The sequence below is a fragment of the Pelobates fuscus genome, chromosome 5 (assembly GCF_036172605.1).
Source record: "Pelobates fuscus isolate aPelFus1 chromosome 5, aPelFus1.pri, whole genome shotgun sequence".
Classification (NCBI taxonomy): Eukaryota; Metazoa; Chordata; class Amphibia; order Anura; family Pelobatidae; genus Pelobates; species Pelobates fuscus.
Window position 1 is genome coordinate 381,387,650 of NC_086321.1, and position 18,181 is coordinate 381,405,830.

The 18,181-nt window shown below is 40.9% G+C and overlaps 1 protein-coding gene across 4 annotated transcripts in view; it reads right to left on the reverse strand.

The window, feature by feature from the left end:
- RNF213 (ring finger protein 213) overlaps positions 1–18,181 on the reverse strand; it is a 182,375-nt gene that overhangs the window by 37,608 nt on the left and 126,586 nt on the right. For 3 of the 4 annotated variants that reach the window (XM_063456333.1, XM_063456332.1, XM_063456330.1), the window contains 14 exons: positions 14,602–14,797; positions 12,460–12,644; positions 11,684–11,806; positions 11,231–11,341; positions 9,814–10,056; positions 9,639–9,717; positions 9,207–9,241; positions 8,084–8,178; positions 7,324–7,483; positions 5,960–6,140; positions 4,340–4,431; positions 2,813–3,070; positions 2,171–2,303; positions 710–793 (listed from right to left, as the gene is read on the reverse strand). In XM_063456333.1, the coding sequence (XP_063312403.1) occupies positions 710–793; positions 2,171–2,303; positions 2,813–3,070; positions 4,340–4,431; positions 5,960–6,140; positions 7,324–7,483; positions 8,084–8,178; positions 9,207–9,241; positions 9,639–9,717; positions 9,814–10,056; positions 11,231–11,341; positions 11,684–11,806; positions 12,460–12,644; positions 14,602–14,797 (1,975 nt within the window). The remainder of the gene's footprint in view (positions 1–709; positions 794–2,170; positions 2,304–2,812; positions 3,071–4,339; positions 4,432–5,959; positions 6,141–7,323; positions 7,484–8,083; positions 8,179–9,206; positions 9,242–9,638; positions 9,718–9,813; positions 10,057–11,230; positions 11,342–11,683; positions 11,807–12,459; positions 12,645–14,601; positions 14,798–18,181) is intronic. The other variant, XM_063456331.1, reaches the window with a different exon arrangement.

The window sequence follows — 18,181 nt, forward strand, 5'->3', positions numbered from 1 at the left end:
AAAAAAAAATATATATATATATATAAATAACTACTACCCCTTTCCCCCTTTTTTACCCCCCTCCCCCCCCGGGAACCCGCGGGCAGAGACGCGACACGGTAGAGGAAATAGGAGGTGGAAGAGATCTTAGGCGGATGGGCACCCCTAAAATGAGAAACAAGAGAGAGGTCCACTGTCAGACATAGGACAGGGGGAGGCAGGGCCAACACAGCACCCACGAAAGGACAAGAGTCAGCTGGCAGACACGGCCACGACAGAGTAAACAACCAATACTCGAGCCAGAATAGCAGACGATAACACCACTGACAATGAAGACCTTAGGTCTGAACCTACAGGGCATGGACACCATCCTGACTTCCCCCACTCGGTAGGGAGCAACACGCTAATAATTTTGAAGCAGGATACGACCCACCCCTGCCACAATAGGTGACCCAGAACGGCTATAGCAACAAAAAATAAGGGGAATGGCCTATCCGAACACACACGTTATAGGACCTGCGAGTCCGACTGGGAAATGTTTCTTGTTTTTACTTGGTGACTTGCACGCCACCACTGTTGCTCTTTGAGCCTACTATATTTCTAAGTATTCATTGAAACGTATCAATGCTGGACCTGCGTGTCCACACCGACGGTCTCTTATAAAATCGGAAATACTGAATAAAGAGAAATTCACAAAAAAAAGCAATTTTTAATAATTCCATCTACTTACCATTCGTATGTAGAGATTGTTTTAGATGATTCCACACAAAGATATATTCTTCAACTCGGTACTTTATAACGTGCTGTGTTGTCTCTGCATAAAATAAATTGTAAATAAGTGGGATTGCCTTAATGTGTTTAATAGAATTCCAATGATATCAAGGGAAGCCAATTCCCAGGCAATATGGGATACTGTGTGGTGTGTGCATACTTGTTTAAATTGTAAAGTCTTTAAGTCAAGTGTTCTGCCAATGAGGTTAATATTCATTCATGGAAGTGGGGGCTATAATATCTGTTTCTGGCAAAGGGGTAAACATTTATTAAAACACTAAGCACCATACCCACAATAACATTTTGTAGTGGTTTTTGTATAAGAGTATTTGGGCACCGATTCTCTCTCTTTTTTTAAAAAATCTGATAAAGCAATCTGCCAAAAAAATAGGAGGCTCTCCTGTGGACCCTAACTGTTGTTCTTTCTATTGCTTACAATATAATAAGGAATTTCACTTGTTTGTTTTTTGGACAGCAATGAGTTTACTGGCAAACTGTTTTAAACCAGCGTTATGGTAAACTGGAGGATGGAGCTGTAGTTATTATGCGGCTGTTAAAATCTGAAATTAACTAAATGAGATAACAGACAGATCTACCCATTAATTGCTGAACAATAAAGTTCTATACAATATTATTATTATTTATATAGCGCCATCAGATTCCATAGCGTTTTACAAGGGTGAACTAACAGACATGTAATTGTAACCAGACAACTCGACGTACAGGAACAGAGGGGTGGAGGGCCCTGCTCAATGAGCTTACATTCTAGAGGGAGTGGGGTATAGTGGCACAAAGGGTAAAAGTAGGGGTACGAAGTAGGAAAGTATTCACTGAGGGCTTAGTAGGTAAATTTTGATCTATAGTCAAACTGCTGGGTTTTACTTTTTATGCAAAAATATTCACACTAACAACAATTTGTTAATCTAGTTCATGGATTTGGAGGAAATACAAAGCTCATGTTGGAGAGAATCCACAACTCCTGACTAACCTTCATATAACAGGGATTGACAGATAAACTCTGGCTGCTCCCAGCTAAGGGAACATCGAGGGGCTCAGTTCTAAGATACACTTTCTACCTGTTATACCTTAATCAGTAAAGGATTCACTGTCCAAGGGAGCTGAATTATAGCAAAATAGAGACCATCATTAGATTATTAGTAGATGGTTTGAATTATAGCAGAATAGAGACCATCATTAGATTATTAGTAGATGGTTTGGATAAACCAATGTTAAAAAACAAAACAAAAAAGAAGAACTATTTAAGGATATAAAATAGTTAATATGTGAGTTACAAACTTGTTACGCCAAGAAGAATTGTCACATAAGCTCTGGAGTGACATAGCAATTTATTATCTTTTTACCATTGCTTCTCCCCCTTTCTATATTGTGAGATAAAGGCAGCAATGATAATCTCACTTACCTAGTTGTATGCCGTCTAAGAACTCTTCTATTGGTTGTTGGTTGGCGTCTGCGCTATTCTGGAATAATTTTATCAGATCTTTTTGAAGATTTAAGATTTCAGGTAGGAATTTTACCATCTTAAGTTCATTTTCCTGAGGGGGAAAAAAAAAACCCCAATAACATGAGTGACCGCAAACCATAATCAGGCTGTATATTTAGAATGGTCAACTCTAGTGCTGTCTGAGAGCATCCTGGTCATGGTTTCCTGGTCTACAATCACAAACAATGTGAAGCCAACATGGAGAACACATTTAATCCATGTCACCTGTCCTACTTTCCTAATTAATGGAGTTAGATAGAGGGGAGATGGCACTGGGTAATTCATAAAGAACTATATACCTTACATCCCTCACAATCACTACACTGTCCAAATGATCATGTCACCGCTAGCAGCATGACATAGGAATCGAGAACCGTAAACTAACACGTTTTATTAATGTGTCCTTTAAATAGTAAATGAGAACATTGAATTAGGACAGAACAAGCTTTGTAAGGCAGCAGGAATCTGGAACACACACACTGGATACAATGAATCACAAGATGCTGGAGAACAGGATTTATAGTAAATTGTGTCCCAGACGTGCAGTTAGTATGGACTTACTTTTTCTAAAAACTTCCACAGTATCGGAAACGCTTCTTTCCCATTTTTCTGCTGAACCAGATGGCGCAGATATCCAATGGAGATCCGTTCCCTGCAGCTCCAGACTTTGGAGCAGTGAAGACGAGTGTCTTTTGGTAAAGTCATGGGGTCGCCATTAATCAGGGGGTCGCCATACACGATCTTTACAATTGGATTGGAACTGATCCTCTCGTCGTTGCGGATCATCTCGTTGACTTTTCGAAGATCTTCATTTAAAGTCTAAATGTAGAGGGACAGTTCATTATGAAACACTAAAAACCTTTTAACTAAAAGAGGATAAATGTAACTGGTATTCCAATCCGAAGAATAAGAACCAATTCCAAAGAACTCCTACTAAAAGAGAAAAAAATTGCAATGAATAAGTCCCTAAAAAAAAATGATACGAACGTTTATTCAAAATTGGACAACATTTTATTATTGAAATCAGAAGTATTCAAGGACTCAAAAAAGTCCTACAGTTCCAATCTGGATTATGCCCAAAGCAAGTCTGTTTCAAACACATTGCTGGCTATTTGCAGATCTGGACGTATTTAATCTTCTCCTATCATAAGCTATGTGTTGCCCGCAGTTTAGCAGAGGATATCTATACGTTACATCTATCAAATTTAGACAATCCCTTTATATAAAATGTATTTCCAATAAGTTAACCCCCCACTCCCACAAATACAATTTCTTTAAAAGCATAGCTGTCACTTGTAGATTTAAATATGCTTACTTATTCCCTGCATTTAACAAACATGTCTTTGTCCGGTCTGAAAATCGAATTAATTCTAGAGATTAACACCGCTTTATCCTGCAACTGCAAATTATAGTTATAAGCAAGATAAGAAATACAATGTTTCTCGTTTACTTCCTGATTTGCAATATGTGCCCTGAATGTGCCAGGACTGAGCTAGATTGTGATGTCCTTTGCTTACTATGAAGCATCACATGAAAACAATATTAACAGAAATTAAAGGGGGGTTTCAATGGGCCGGGGGATGGACTCCAGACTTGCAAGGAATTGAAAACTAAATTTAAAAAATTCGGCTACATAGCTAAACTGGGACAAAAGCAGAATTGGAGGATTTTTTACCAAATCAGAAATTTAAATATTTTTAATTTTTTTCATTTTCACTTTATTACAATTTTTCATTTGGTGAATAAGCATCTCTGTAAATTTCAAGAATTCTTAGAATTCCTAAAGATGCAAATAGTGACAATTATATTTGCTGCACATTTTTATATATATATATATATATATATATATAACATCTTGCTGGAGTCTCAATGCTGCTTGGAGTAACCCTATAACGTATTTAACTACAGTCTTTAAAATTTATAGTGGACTTCTAAGAGTACATTTATAAGAAAGGGATAAAAACCCCAAAACGTCTCAGACTCTGCAGAAATATTGCAATTTCTTTCTAATTCTAAAAGCCGTAGTCTGTCCCCTTTCTCCACCCATACACCGCGTGCCATGTGAGTTAAGACTCCTATTTGCTTTACCTGAAGTACAGGACCAATCAGGTGATTCATCTGGATTTCCCAGTCGTTCCGGCCATCCTTAGTCGACCACGTTTCATTGAAGCGAACAGGCCCTGAGTGAATACAATGTAGACATATCCTTAGACAGCAGCCAGAGAAAGGCAGTTAAAGCAGCTTTTCAGCAGAAATTGTCTTTTTGAGGATTTCTCAATTAGTTAACGACTGGACTACTTTCATATTGTTTTAGGATGGTTCTAAATGAATTGCAACTTAACATGTCTTTTATATGTTTCTTGTTAAGTCTGATTGAATGTTGAAAATAAAGATGGTTAAATAAAAAAAAGAGCTGTAGTGGTTATGAGGCTTAGTACTAGGGTAATGCAGGAATGCTTACCTGAATCGGGTTAAAATTATTAATACAAAATGGATAATCTACTGCCCACAAGGATCCCTTTAATATGGAGCTAAATCGGCAGAGACAGAGCCAGCAAGAAAGGGGACATTTATTACTTATATCACTTTACCAAGTGAGACCTCAGTTAAAACGGTGTGTCCAGGGATGGAGACGGTGACTTCAAACAGACATAATTAATACAAAGAACAGTCATTAACCCCTTAAGGACACAGCTTAAAAGATAAAAGGGAATCTTGACAGAATATTTCCGTCATGTGTCCTTACGGGGTTAAGGGACTCTCTAAGCACCAAAAAAAACTTTATCTAAATGAAGCAGTTTTGGTGTATAGATCATGCCCCTGCAGTCTCACTGCTTAATTCTCTGCAATTTAGGAGTTAAATCACTTTGTTTATGAACCCTAGTCACACATCCCTCCAAGTGACTTACACAGCCTTCCTAAACACTTCCTGTAAAGAGTCATCTAATGTTTACACTTCTTTTATTGCACAGTCTGTTTATTTTAGACTCTATTATCTCCTGCTCTGTTAATAGCCAGCTAGGCCATGCAGGAGCATCCTGTGTGTGATTGAAGTTCAATTTACAGAGCAGGAGATAGAAACTTCTAAAACAAGTTAACATCTGATTGAAAATGAAACCATTTTGTTTCCATGCAGGCAGTGTCAGTCACAGACAGGGGAGGTGTGGCTTAGGGCTGTATAAACAGAAACAAAAGTGATTAAACTCCTAAATGAGTTGGGAAGTGATACTGCAGGGGCATGATCTATACACTAAAATGGTTTCATTAAGCTTAAGTTGTTTTGGTGACTATAGTGTCCCTTTAAAGACTCTGGGCACCATGAAATCTTCAGGGGAATAGATTGCGCTTGTCAGCTCACTCTTTCTTCTCATGGCTACATCAGATGAGGAAGCTTTAGACATCAGCTGACAGCCTATCAGTATCTCCCAATTCATAAAACTGTGTGAGAAAGAGGTGCACAGAAATTGTGTGATCTGTGGGAAACACTATTTACTGCAGTTTACGGCACTCCTCACACCAGTAAGTGTTTGACTAATGTTTACTGGGGCACTTGGCTCTATAGTGTATAAATGTCTGTGATGTGAATAAAGTTAAAGAAAAAATAAATCAAATTAGTAAAAACATTTTACAGAATGCAGCTTGAATGCACCCATTGTCCCTTATACGTTACACTGTAAAGAGAAGATGTGGCCGGTTTGATTTACGTACAATGTCCCTGTTGCTGCTGAGTGGTTTGGAACAGGCGGTAGATCACCAGGTGTATCACGGTGGTCGTCTCATCTGCACTTTTTCCAAGAGTGCTTCTCAGCTGCTCCAGATCTCTCGCAATATGTCGAAGGAGGAAGTGTCCGAGATTTGGGACTGGTGGCTTCACAATACCAGACATACTCTGTAACAGAGGACATACACCAGACTCAATCATGAGATTATTGGCATTTTGCAGAAATTTTAGGTCACGTGAAGCTTCTTTATCCCCCTAACAGTCATTTCTGAACGTACACTGTGTGTTTTCATTGATGCCACAAATTATTACTCTGTCTGTCACCTGTTCCCCCAGAAAGGTTCTCTATTTCACTTCTCTTTTTTTCTGCCAGTCTTTATGTTATGGATATTCATGTGAAAAATGACAGTAATGATGTAGAAATATACGATTACACTGTTCAGACAATATTTGGAACAATTTAATAAAAGCAAACAATTCAGGGAGGAAAAATAAATGACATAACAGAATGCTTTAATAAATCTTCCCCTATAACCCTATTGCTAAACAAACATAAATTTCACATACATTTAGTAAGTAAGATAAAAAAACAAACGGACCTCATTAGTAGCTATCCTATTTCACATATTGCCACTGCATATATAGCTTCTGCTCAGAAAGTATCCAGCTATTGTTAATGTAACGAGAATGGTTTGCGAGACTTCGATGTGACCTGGCAGCCAAGGAGAGTGGATTGGAATGCGCATGCGTAAACACTGTACCAGTCAGTAGGGGGTGCTAGACACCACTGAGTGAGCATGTGTACTGTGAGGCCGTCACATTCAAAATGACTGAGCACGTACAGCAACAAACCTGCGTCAAATTTTGTGTTAAAGTTTAATTTTTCTCTGCGGAAAATATTTGTGTGCTTCAGAAGGCTTTCGGGGAAGATGCAATAAGTGCAGCACAAATAAAAGTGTGGCACAAACACTTCAAAGATGGTCGAGAATCAGTTAAATGATTTGACGCCCTGTGACTTCTGGCTTTTCCCAAAACTAAAGTCAGCTTTGAAAGGGAAGAGATTTCAGACCATCGATGAGATACAGGTAAATACGCAGAGGCAGCTGATGGCGATTCCAACAAAGGATTTTGCAGAGTTTTTTGAACATCGGAAGAGATGCTGGGAGCACTGTGTGAGGTCCCAAGGTGCCTACTTTGAAGGGGACTGAGGAGTCATTGTCCTGTGTAGAATGTTTCTTGGATCTTAGATTTTCTTCAGTAAATGTCTCTATTTTTCCATATTACATGGCTGGATACTTTCTGGACAGGCTTCACATGGGTAGTTATTTTATTGTATTTAATGGTTTTGTACCTGTAGATCCTCCTCTGCTCCCAGGAGCATTGCCAGGTGAGTAACCAGCCTTAATATAATAAATACGGGGACAGGGACATTTCTGTCTGGGGCCACTGAAACGCCTCGTTGCTCTGGATTTCCCAAAACGTGGCCAGTCTGTGTTCGGTCAACATTGTCTCTATTAAAAGACAAGATATAAATAAATAAATAAATAACTGTAGACATCTAGCCAAGTTAATTGATGGAAAGTAACCACTCCAGTCAAAATAATAGGGTGTTTCCCAAGGTGTAGCTCTGTAACTAGCCAAGTTCGAAGACCTCATTTAGCCCTGCCTGCACACTACACATCTGATCTGCAAGAATCTCTTTACCTGGAAGAGTCAATTAGTTGGTTTTGTTGAATTAATTTGCTAAACATAAAAAACATAATGAAAAGTGTCATTTCCTCAAGTCAAATTATAAGCTTCCTTGTTCCACCTCATATGTAACTTTTTCCTTTGTTAATTATGCAGAGCAGAGCTTTTATTTACCCATTTATATGGGATATACACTGAGCCAGTCAAACCATCAATACCAGTGCCAACATATTAATACATTTCTAAGGGCTAAAATAAATATTTTATGGCACAGAAGTAATTGCATACTTTGCAGTGGTATATATGTTGAAAATAAAGCTGGTTTTACCCAATGCAAATGGCACATCATCTAGAGGCTGTAAAATAGGAGTGCTTCTTATGTGACAGGATTATTTTCAAAATTAAACTATAATAAAACCTACTGCGTTCGTTGGAATCCAGCATGCGCAATGTGGTTCTGTCCTCCAACCACTTCACCACAATCCACACATCTTCCCTCCTGCATTGGTTGACCACACTGCACAAAACATAATAATATAATTACAAAAATATATACAAATTGTGACCTTTGTAAAAACTAAACCAAGCTGAGCGTATTATCCGATATAACACACATTTAATAGTTAAAAGTGGTACATCTCTTTAGGGAACGTAAGTTAGGTGTCCCCCGTATTCCTCTTTTCTAGAATTTTTCCAGGAATGGTACATGGTGGTAACACATGATTACGCAGAATACTACCTTTTATTTTAATGTCTTTTGTAAAACCTTTGACATTCACACTATGAGCTTTTCCATTACCTCAATTACCCCTTCCTCTGGCCCAATGACCATAATTAACTTAATAAGAGCTGATCGGATCACAAGTTCGTCAATCACAATTCTAGGTTATTCAATCCAAGACCTTTCCACCCAAAGAGAAAGAGTACAGATTTCAGTAGGGCAAATATTCAGGGGCTGAAGGCCTTCTTATTACAAGTAGGAATTGGATTTATATTATAGAATATAAGAAGAGGTGCTCTACCCTCATTGAAACCCAGTAGAAGTGGTAAAAGACCCAGATGTTAAAAAATAACAGCAGGGGGGCGTGGCCGACTAGCTACCCGGACGGACGCGTTTCTGTGCAGCTCCGTGCCAGAGACCTACAACAAGAGACTAAAAACCCGACCACGAGTCCCTAAACCGGCAACAAACGAGCAACCCTCGTATAGAGACAGTAATGGGGAGGAAAAACAAGAGGTACCACCTGCCAGAGCCACCTAAAATGCCCGACATTCGGCTCTCCTTTGCGAGGCCTAGCCCGCCAGCACCAACCAAAATGGCGCCCGATGCTCCCAGCGAGGCGGAGGCCTCGGATGAATCCCACGAAGAAAGTGAAAAAAATAACAGCATATTTTAGATTATAGGAAATAATTTAACAGTGAAACATAACTTGCCCTCCTCATCAACTCTGTAAATCAAAATCAACTCGAAATTGTCTATATAACGCATTTAAAAATGTGAAAAGCTCCTCTGAAGCATATAAAGTGTACATAGAGTCTGCTTACCTCTCCAACTGCAGAATAATGACCGTTGCGGCAAACTGAAAGAAACGTTTTATATTAGTTATTGCCAAAACACTTTAACAGATGGAATGATTATTGGCAAAGTAACAACGCTGTCTAGTAAAATGTATACATTTATTAATGGCCACTAACCAGGTCTGACCATTGCATTTTGTCTAAGGTTACCATCGGATGTAGATACAAGCTATTTTATCCGGAGCAGGATGCGGTCTTAGTGAAGGGAGCAGCAAGTGACTTACTCAAAGACTTGCTTTTACATGGGGGTGACAGAGGGAACACAAACTGATTTCCAGTAAAAGCGAAGCACTCTCCGTGTCTCACCACGTCATTTTTAGATAGTTCAGACTTCCATTACATTATTCCCATCACTTTAATTAATGCAGTTTTTGCCCATTTTAAAGAGCTCATACTTACCATACCAAGTCAATTTTTCCTGCACAGCCCCTTTAAACTGGAAAAACAAGTCTTCTGGCATTGTAGGCAGATAGGAATTCTTAAAATAAAATTTGTATAAAAGTAGAATAATATTAGCAAAGTAGCAACAACATAAATTTTTATCTGTTCAGAAACACGACAGTATAAATCTTACCTGCATTTTGTAAGGGAAAAATGCTAAATTCCTGAGTGGGCCAATAAGATTGTTTTGCACGCTCAGCAGAACCGCAGCAAGGTGTGTGGCCAGTCCAATAACGGCACAATGTGCACCCTGCATGTGGGGGGCAACTTTCAGCAAGGGCCGGCTGTTATCGAGTAAGGAATGCACAAACTGCCTTGTGGTTACTTCCTGAAGAAACGAGACATCCTGAATATGGGTCTTCACCGAGTCATGTAGCTGTGTGCATGGGGGAGACACGAAAAGGTGAAATATCTCATAATCAGACCTTTCTTTGCTACAATGAAGCATTTTATTCTGCTCTATTCCAATTATAGGTGCAGAGAAAACGGATACATGCTATTACTACCTGCTACATTGTCCCCCCCCAAATAATTGTGGCATAAAATGTAAATGTTGTGGAATGAGCAAGACATCAGTTTTCAAATCAAACACTTCGCTTTCTCCCTTAAATTGACATTCTAGACCCCAGAACCACTACTGTCACCAGAACTACATCTTAATGTAGTTACTCTGGTGAGTATATTCAGTACCAGCATTTTAATGAAAACACTGCCTTTACAGAGAAATATTACATTGCTGTCTAGGGATTCCTCTAGATGCAGTCACTCAGATGGCCACAAGAGGTGCTTCCTGGGTCAGTGCTGCACAGTGGCACAATTTCCTACAGAAAAGCATTGGATTGGCTGAGATCATTAAGTTTGATGATCTCAGCCAAGGAAGCAGAGTGGGGGTGGAGCAAGCCGTGACCGGATCCGCGCGGCATAGGAAAAAGGTGAGTAAAATCGCCTTTTTAACCAGAGGTAAGGGGGTGCCAGGGATCAAAACAGCTATTTACACCTATAGTGTCAGGAATACATTTGTATTCCTGACACTATAGTGTTCCTTTAATGTAGTGGTTCTGAAGTATAAACTCTATCCCTGCAGGCTGAGCAGTTTTCTGCGAAAAGGCAGTGTTAACATTGCTGCCTAATGCCACCTCTGGTGGTTGTCACTCAGACAATCAGTCGCTCTAACAGCCACTAGAGGGGCTTCCACGACGCAGTCCTGCAAAGATGCCGAATGCTCTCCAAAGACATGCACGGAGTCCATCTTCTCTACGAGAAGATGCCGAATGGCACAGCGCAGCGATTTGCCATGCATGCGCACAAGCCCAATTCTTCAATTATAACTAACTTAATAAAGTGCATTGTGATAATCCAAATAGCTAGTACGACACTCTAGCAGGGATAAATGTTTGTATTCCCAACGTGTTATTTTAAGCTGCAACATATCAACAAGAAACAAAATACTAAAAAACTTTTTTTTGCCTTCTGCGGCATTCTGTACAATCACAACATTTATAATAAAATAAAATAAAAAAATAATTAAAAACATTTAACTCAATACTTACCAGCACGGTGTGTTGGTTTCGGTCATGTTGAACTCCATACTGCATTGTGATTTCTCGGAAAACCGCAAGAACCATGTGGATGGACAGCTCCCAATCAGGACTTTGACATTCCTTGGAACAGAGGAACAAGACACAAGACACAGCAATGTTACACAGAGTGAGTTAAATAGCCCATTGTTCGACCATATCCAACCTAGATTCAAATAATGAATTGGATGTGAATATACCAAAAAGACTGGTGACAATCTCCCCACAAATGTTTCATAAAAACTCAGATTTCTTTTTTATAGATTTCTGAACTCAAGCCTAACTCATACATTAAACACTACACGGGTTGTTTACTAAGGAGAGCATTTAAAGTGAATTACAAATTCTGCTACGCTAACCATGAGTTTGAAGTACACTTTGAATAACCCTGTCGGTATAACGGGTATAAATATATAAATTCAATACCTCCTCTGCTTTTACAATAGTTTCTTCTGCAGATTCCAGCAAGGCTTTACCGAGGCCATCTCTCAAACATTTGTAGCGATTCCCGCACACCAAGAACAGGTCAATTTGGTTGGTTTGGCTTTCCTGTAAAAACATGCACCCAGTTTAATGCTTGCAGTGTAAAAACATATTACTCAGATTGCCATGACAAGGGCCACCACAAGTGAAATCAATATATTTTGTACATCCCACAACTACCTAACTTGATCATTATTGAAATATGTGATTAAAAATACATTACAAATATACCAGGTGATCTGGAAATAGGAATGGCTCTACTGTCTTGTTAAACCCTAACACACACACACACACGCACGCACGCACACACACACACGCACACAAACACACAGACACACGCACACAAACACACACGCACGCACACACACACGCACACCCACACACACGCACGCACGCACACACACACACAGATTAGGGTAGGCAAGTTTGCTTCTACAGACTATCTGATCGTAGGACCTGTACGGGTTTCCTTGATACCACTTGCTGGTTACTCATGTCATAGTCTATACATTTCCTTCCTCAAGCAAAGATGGACAATTTTCAAAAATGTATTTTTCAGAAGCTTATGGTGGAACACGTCTCCTCCCAAACATTTCAAACAGGATGAGATCTTATTGTCAATTACAGTGATGCACAAACAAAGTCATGCTAATATTTTTAGTAAAATCTTTAGTAAAGCTGATTTAATTTAAACTTATTATATTCAGAGTATTTTTTACCTGTATGCGAAGGATTTGTGGTGGAAACAGCCATCTGTATTCTCGATCTCGGAAAAGTTTTTGCACAGTTTCGATCCCGTGCTGACTGGCCAATTTGCGGATTAAATACACTCTGTGCCAATCATTACCGGATTGTGCGCACAAATTCTTTACGTGTTGCAGGAAGTCTCTTATGGCAGCTACTTCTAAAAAGAAAAGAGGAAAAAAACAGAATTGGCAGCTAACTTACACAGCAACGACGACACACTAACATTTGGATTTTGCAACCAGAGATAAGTATTAAAATAAAGATAAAATAGTCCTCACTCATTCAACAGTAACTGTAAATGTTGAGAAAACTAAAAATGAAAAGAAATGATGATACATTTTAATATAGAAAATAATTGCTTTTTAGCAGTATATTGAAAATATCGCTATACACCTTATTCATTCTAATTGTGTTTTCGGTAACATGAATTCAGAAGTATGTAAAGCACTGCACAATATGTACCATTTCATGTCGCTTAGTGTGACTATAAAACAGTATTACACAGCCATCAGTTAGTACATAAACTATTATAATCTGCGAGAATCTGAGAATATTGATATCAGTCACTGGGACAAGGACAGGAAACGGTCAGGGTGGTAGGTGGACCTGGGTATGAGGGATTAAAAGTAAGGTAGGTAGATGAGTGTATAATCAAGCTTTCAGTGAATAGACAACATTAACCATCACTTGTGTTTGAGCTATAACTGTAGGATATTATTAATCATTGATGTGGTAGATTCACATTAAAAGGTCACTAATCCGGCAACGGAGGAAAACTGACAAGGAATTACAAGGACAATGTTTAGGTCAATGTTTCTAATTTGACTATTTTTTAATAAATTTTAAAGGTAATATATAGCGTTGCAGGATTTGTAATATTATGATTTATTGTCTCCTCTCCCCGCTGTACTTTATGTCCAGTAATATGCAAGCTTAACCCCTTAAGGACCAAACTTCTGGAATAAAAGGGAATCATGACGTGTCACACACGTCATGTGTCCTTAAGGGGTTAAAGAGACACTCCAGGCACCAACACAACTTCATCTAAATGAAGTTATTATGGGGCCAGGAGGCCCCCGGAGGCACTCTAACCTCAAGGGGTTAAACCGTTCTCGAACAGTTTGACCCCAAAGTTCCCCCTTAGGTGGCATCCACCTTCAGCAATTTCAGGTTCAGGAAGAGCATTGCCAGGAGGCCCTCTGAGGCACTCTAACCTCAAGGGGTTAAACCATTCTAGTGGCGATGTCCACGCCTCCTCCGCCCCAGGCAGCATCCAGCTTCATCAATTGCAGATTCAGGAAGAGCGTTGCCAGGAGGGCCCCGGAGGCACTTTAACCTCAAGGGGTTAAACCGTCTTAGTGGCGATGTCCACACCCTCCCCCAGGCAATAATGCGGCTTCGTTAATGGCAGGGGTGCTGCTGATTGGCTGAAAGTGGTCAGCTGACGCTCTCAGTCAATCAGTGACTCCACATTCACAAAACTGGCTTGAGAAAGGCACGTTTCTTTCCGAGCTAGTTTTGTGAATGTGGCGTCACCGATTGGCTGAAAATATTAGCTGACCACTTTCAGCCAATCAGCAGCGCCCCTGCCTGTCAGCACTCCACTCTTCCTGAATCTTCAAGAATGGTTTAACCCCTTGAGGTAAAAGTGCCTCAAGGGGCCTCCTGGCACCATAACAACTTAATTTTGATAAAAGTTGTGTTGGTGCCTGAAGCTTTTATATTTATGATACTTCAGTTGCGGCTATTGCATGCTGCGTCTACATCTGTACAAGTAAGCAGTGCATCAAGTTTTATTTCATTTGAGGAAATGTAGAGCTTCCTAGCATATTTCCATATCTAATCATTAAAATAAAACAGACCTTTAAGAAATGGTTTTATAAACAATTCTTTCCTTGCGTGTTCTTGCACAGTAGTTCCATACTGTATGTAATTCTGCACATGGGTTTTTACCCATCCAATTGTGTTCATTTGAATTTGGCCAAACTTGGACAACACAGGCGCTCAGAGAGTTGTATTTACTTACGTCCGTTTTCTAACACAGGCGTTCAGAGAGTTGTATTTACTTACGTCCGTTTTCTAACACAGGCAGTCAGAGAGTCGTATTTACTTACGTCCGTTTTCTTCAGAGAACATTGCAGATGCCATGTCCAATGCCAGCCTAATCCGGGCAATCTCCTGAAGGGAGTGCATAGATTGGTCTTCTAATCCATGGCGTCCGATATTTCGTATATAGTCTTTCAGGAAATCCCCCTCATCTTTAAGGAGCTTTTGGGTGGGGATAACATGTCCCTTTTCATACAGAGAGTCCTATTAAGAACAAAATATTTATATTAAAATCTTTCTATTTCACCATATTCCAATATAATAAATATAAATAAATAAATAAAAAGCTACCTGCACACTATCCCAAATCCCTACACACATTTAAATAACAGAGGTGTTTAGTATCATTGCTATGGCTATTAAAGTGTAAGCCACATGTTGCCAACGTCCAGGCAAACCTCTTGGGTCTCAGGTAAATGGCAAAATCTTTAATGAGACAGAAAGCTTGAGTGCCTATATGTCAATAAACACTCAGGGTTACCCTAGTGGGGCTTGTTTGCTGGAATAACTAGAGGAGCTAGGGATGGTGACACTATGGGGCTTGTTCGCTGGAATAACTAGGAGCTATGGATGGTGACCCTATGGGGCTTGTTAGCTGGAATAACTAGGAGCTATGGATGGTGGACCCTATGGGGCTTGTTAGCTGGAATAACTAGGAGCTATGGATGGTGGACCCTATGGGGCTTGTTAGCTGGAATAACTAGGAGCTATGGATGGTGACCCTATGGGGCTTGTTTGCTGGAATAACTAGGAGCTATGGATGGTGAAGCTATGGGGCCTGTTTGCTGGAATAACTAGAGGAGCTAGGGATGGTGACACTATGGGGCTTGTTCGCTGGAATAACTAGGAGCTATGGATGGTGACCCTATGGAGCTTGTTTGCTGGAATAACTAGAGGAGCTATGGATGGTGACCCTATGGAGCTTGTTTGCTGGAATAACTAGGAGCTATGGATGGTGATCCTATGGGGCTTTTTCGCTGGAATAACTAGGAGCTATGGATGGTGACACTATGGGGCTTGTTCGCTGGAATAACTAGGAGCTATGGATGGTGAAGCTATGGGGCATGTTCGCTGGAATAACTAGGAGCTATGGATGGTGACACTATGGGGCTTGTTCGCTGGAATAACTAGGAGCTATGGATGCTGAAGCAATGGGGCTTGTTTGCTGGAATAACTAGTGGAGCTATGGATGGTGATCCTATGGGGCTTTTTCGCTGGAATAACTAGGAGCTATGGATGGTGAAGCTATGGGGCTTGTTCACTGGAATAACTAGGAGCTATGGATGGTGAAGCTATGGGGCTTGTTTGCTGGAATAACTAGAGGAGCTATGGATGGTGATCCTATGGGGCTTTTTCGCTGGAATAACTAGGAGCTATGGATGGTGACCCTATGGGGCTTGTTCGCTGGAATAACTAGGAGCTATGGATGGTAAAGCTATGGGGCTTATTCGCTGGAATAACTAGGAGCTATGGATGGTGATGCTATGGGGCTTGTTCGCTGGAATAACTAGGAGTTATGGATGGTGAAGCTATGGGGCATGTTCGCAGGAATAAGTAGGAGCTATGGATGGTGACACTATGGGGCTTGTTAGCTGGAATAACTAGGAGCTATGGATGGTGACCCTATGGGGCTTGTTAGCTGGAATAACTAGGAGCTATGGATGGTGGACCCTATGGGGCTTGTTAGCTGGAATAACTAGGAGCTATGGATGGTGACCCTATGGGGCTTGTTTGCTGGAATAACTAGGAGCTATGGATGGTGAAGCTATGGGGCTTGTTTGCTGGAATAACTAGAGGAGCTAGGGATGGTGACACTATGGGGCTTGTTCGCTGGAATAACTAGGAGCTATGGATGGTGACCCTATGGAGCTTGTTTGCTGGAATAACTAGAGGAGCTATGGATGGTGACCCTATGGAGCTTGTTTGCTGGAATAACTAGGAGCTATGGATGGTGATCCTATGGGGCTTTTTCGCTGGAATAACTAGGAGCTATGGATGGTGACACTATGGGGCTTGTTCGCTGGAATAACTAGGAGCTATGGATGGTGAAGCTATGGGGCATGTTCGCTGGAATAACTAGGAGCTATGGATGGTGACACTATGGGGCTTGTTCGCTGGAATAACTAGGAGCTATGGATGCTGAAGCAATGGGGCTTGTTTGCTGGAATAACTAGTGGAGCTATGGATGGTGATCCTATGGGGCTTTTTCGCTGGAATAACTAGGAGCTATGGATGGTGAAGCTATGGGGCTTGTTCACTGGAATAACTAGGAGCTATGGATGGTGAAGCTATGGGGCTTGTTTGCTGGAATAACTAGAGGAGCTATGGATGGTGATCCTATGGGGCTTTTTCGCTGGAATAACTAGGAGCTATGGATGGTGACCCTATGGGGCTTGTTCGCTGGAATAACTAGGAGCTATGGATGGTAAAGCTATGGGGCTTATTCGCTGGAATAACTAGGAGCTATGGATGGTGATGCTATGGGGCTTGTTCGCTGGAATAACTAGGAGTTATGGATGGTGAAGCTATGGGGCATGTTCGCTGGAATAAGTAGGAGCTATGGATGGTGACACTATGGGGCTTGTTAGCTGGAATAACTAGGAGCTATGGATGGTGACCCTATGGGGCTTGTTAGCTGGAATAACTAGGAGCTATGGATGGTGGACCCTATGGGGCTTGTTAGCTGGAATAACTAGGAGCTATGGATGGTGACCCTATGGGGCTTGTTTGCTGGAATAACTAGGAGCTATGGATGGTGAAGCTATGGGGCTTGTTTGCTGGAATAACTAGAGGAGCTAGGGATGGTGACACTATGGGGCTTGTTCGCTGGAATAACTAGGAGCTATGGATGGTGACCCTATGGAGCTTGTTTGCTGGAATAACTAGAGGAGCTATGGATGGTGACCCTATGGAGCTTGTTTGCTGGAATAACTAGGAGCTATGGATGGTGATCCTATGGGGCTTTTTCGCTGGAATAACTAGGAGCTATGGATGGTGACACTATGGGGCTTGTTCGCTGGAATAACTAGGAGCTATGGATGGTGAAGCTATGGGGCATGTTCGCTGGAATAACTAGGAGCTATGGATGGTGACACTATGGGGCTTGTTCGCTGGAATAACTAGGAGCTATGGATGCTGAAGCAATGGGGCTTGTTTGCTGGAATAACTAGTGGAGCTATGGATGGTGATCCTATGGGGCTTTTTCGCTGGAATAACTAGGAGCTATGGATGGTGAAGCTATGGGGCTTGTTCACTGGAATAACTAGGAGCTATGGATGGTGAAGCTATGGGGCTTGTTTGCTGGAATAACTAGAGGAGCTATGGATGGTGATCCTATGGGGCTTTTTCGCTGGAATAACTAGGAGCTATGGATGGTGACCCTATGGGGCTTGTTCGCTGGAATAACTAGGAGCTATGGATGGTAAAGCTATGGGGCTTATTCGCTGGAATAACTAGGAGCTATGGATGGTGATGCTATGGGGCTTGTTCGCTGGAATAACTAGGAGCTATGGATGGTGAAGCTATGGGGCATGTTCGCTGGAATAAGTAGGAGCTATGGATGGTGACACTATGGGGCTTGTTCACTGG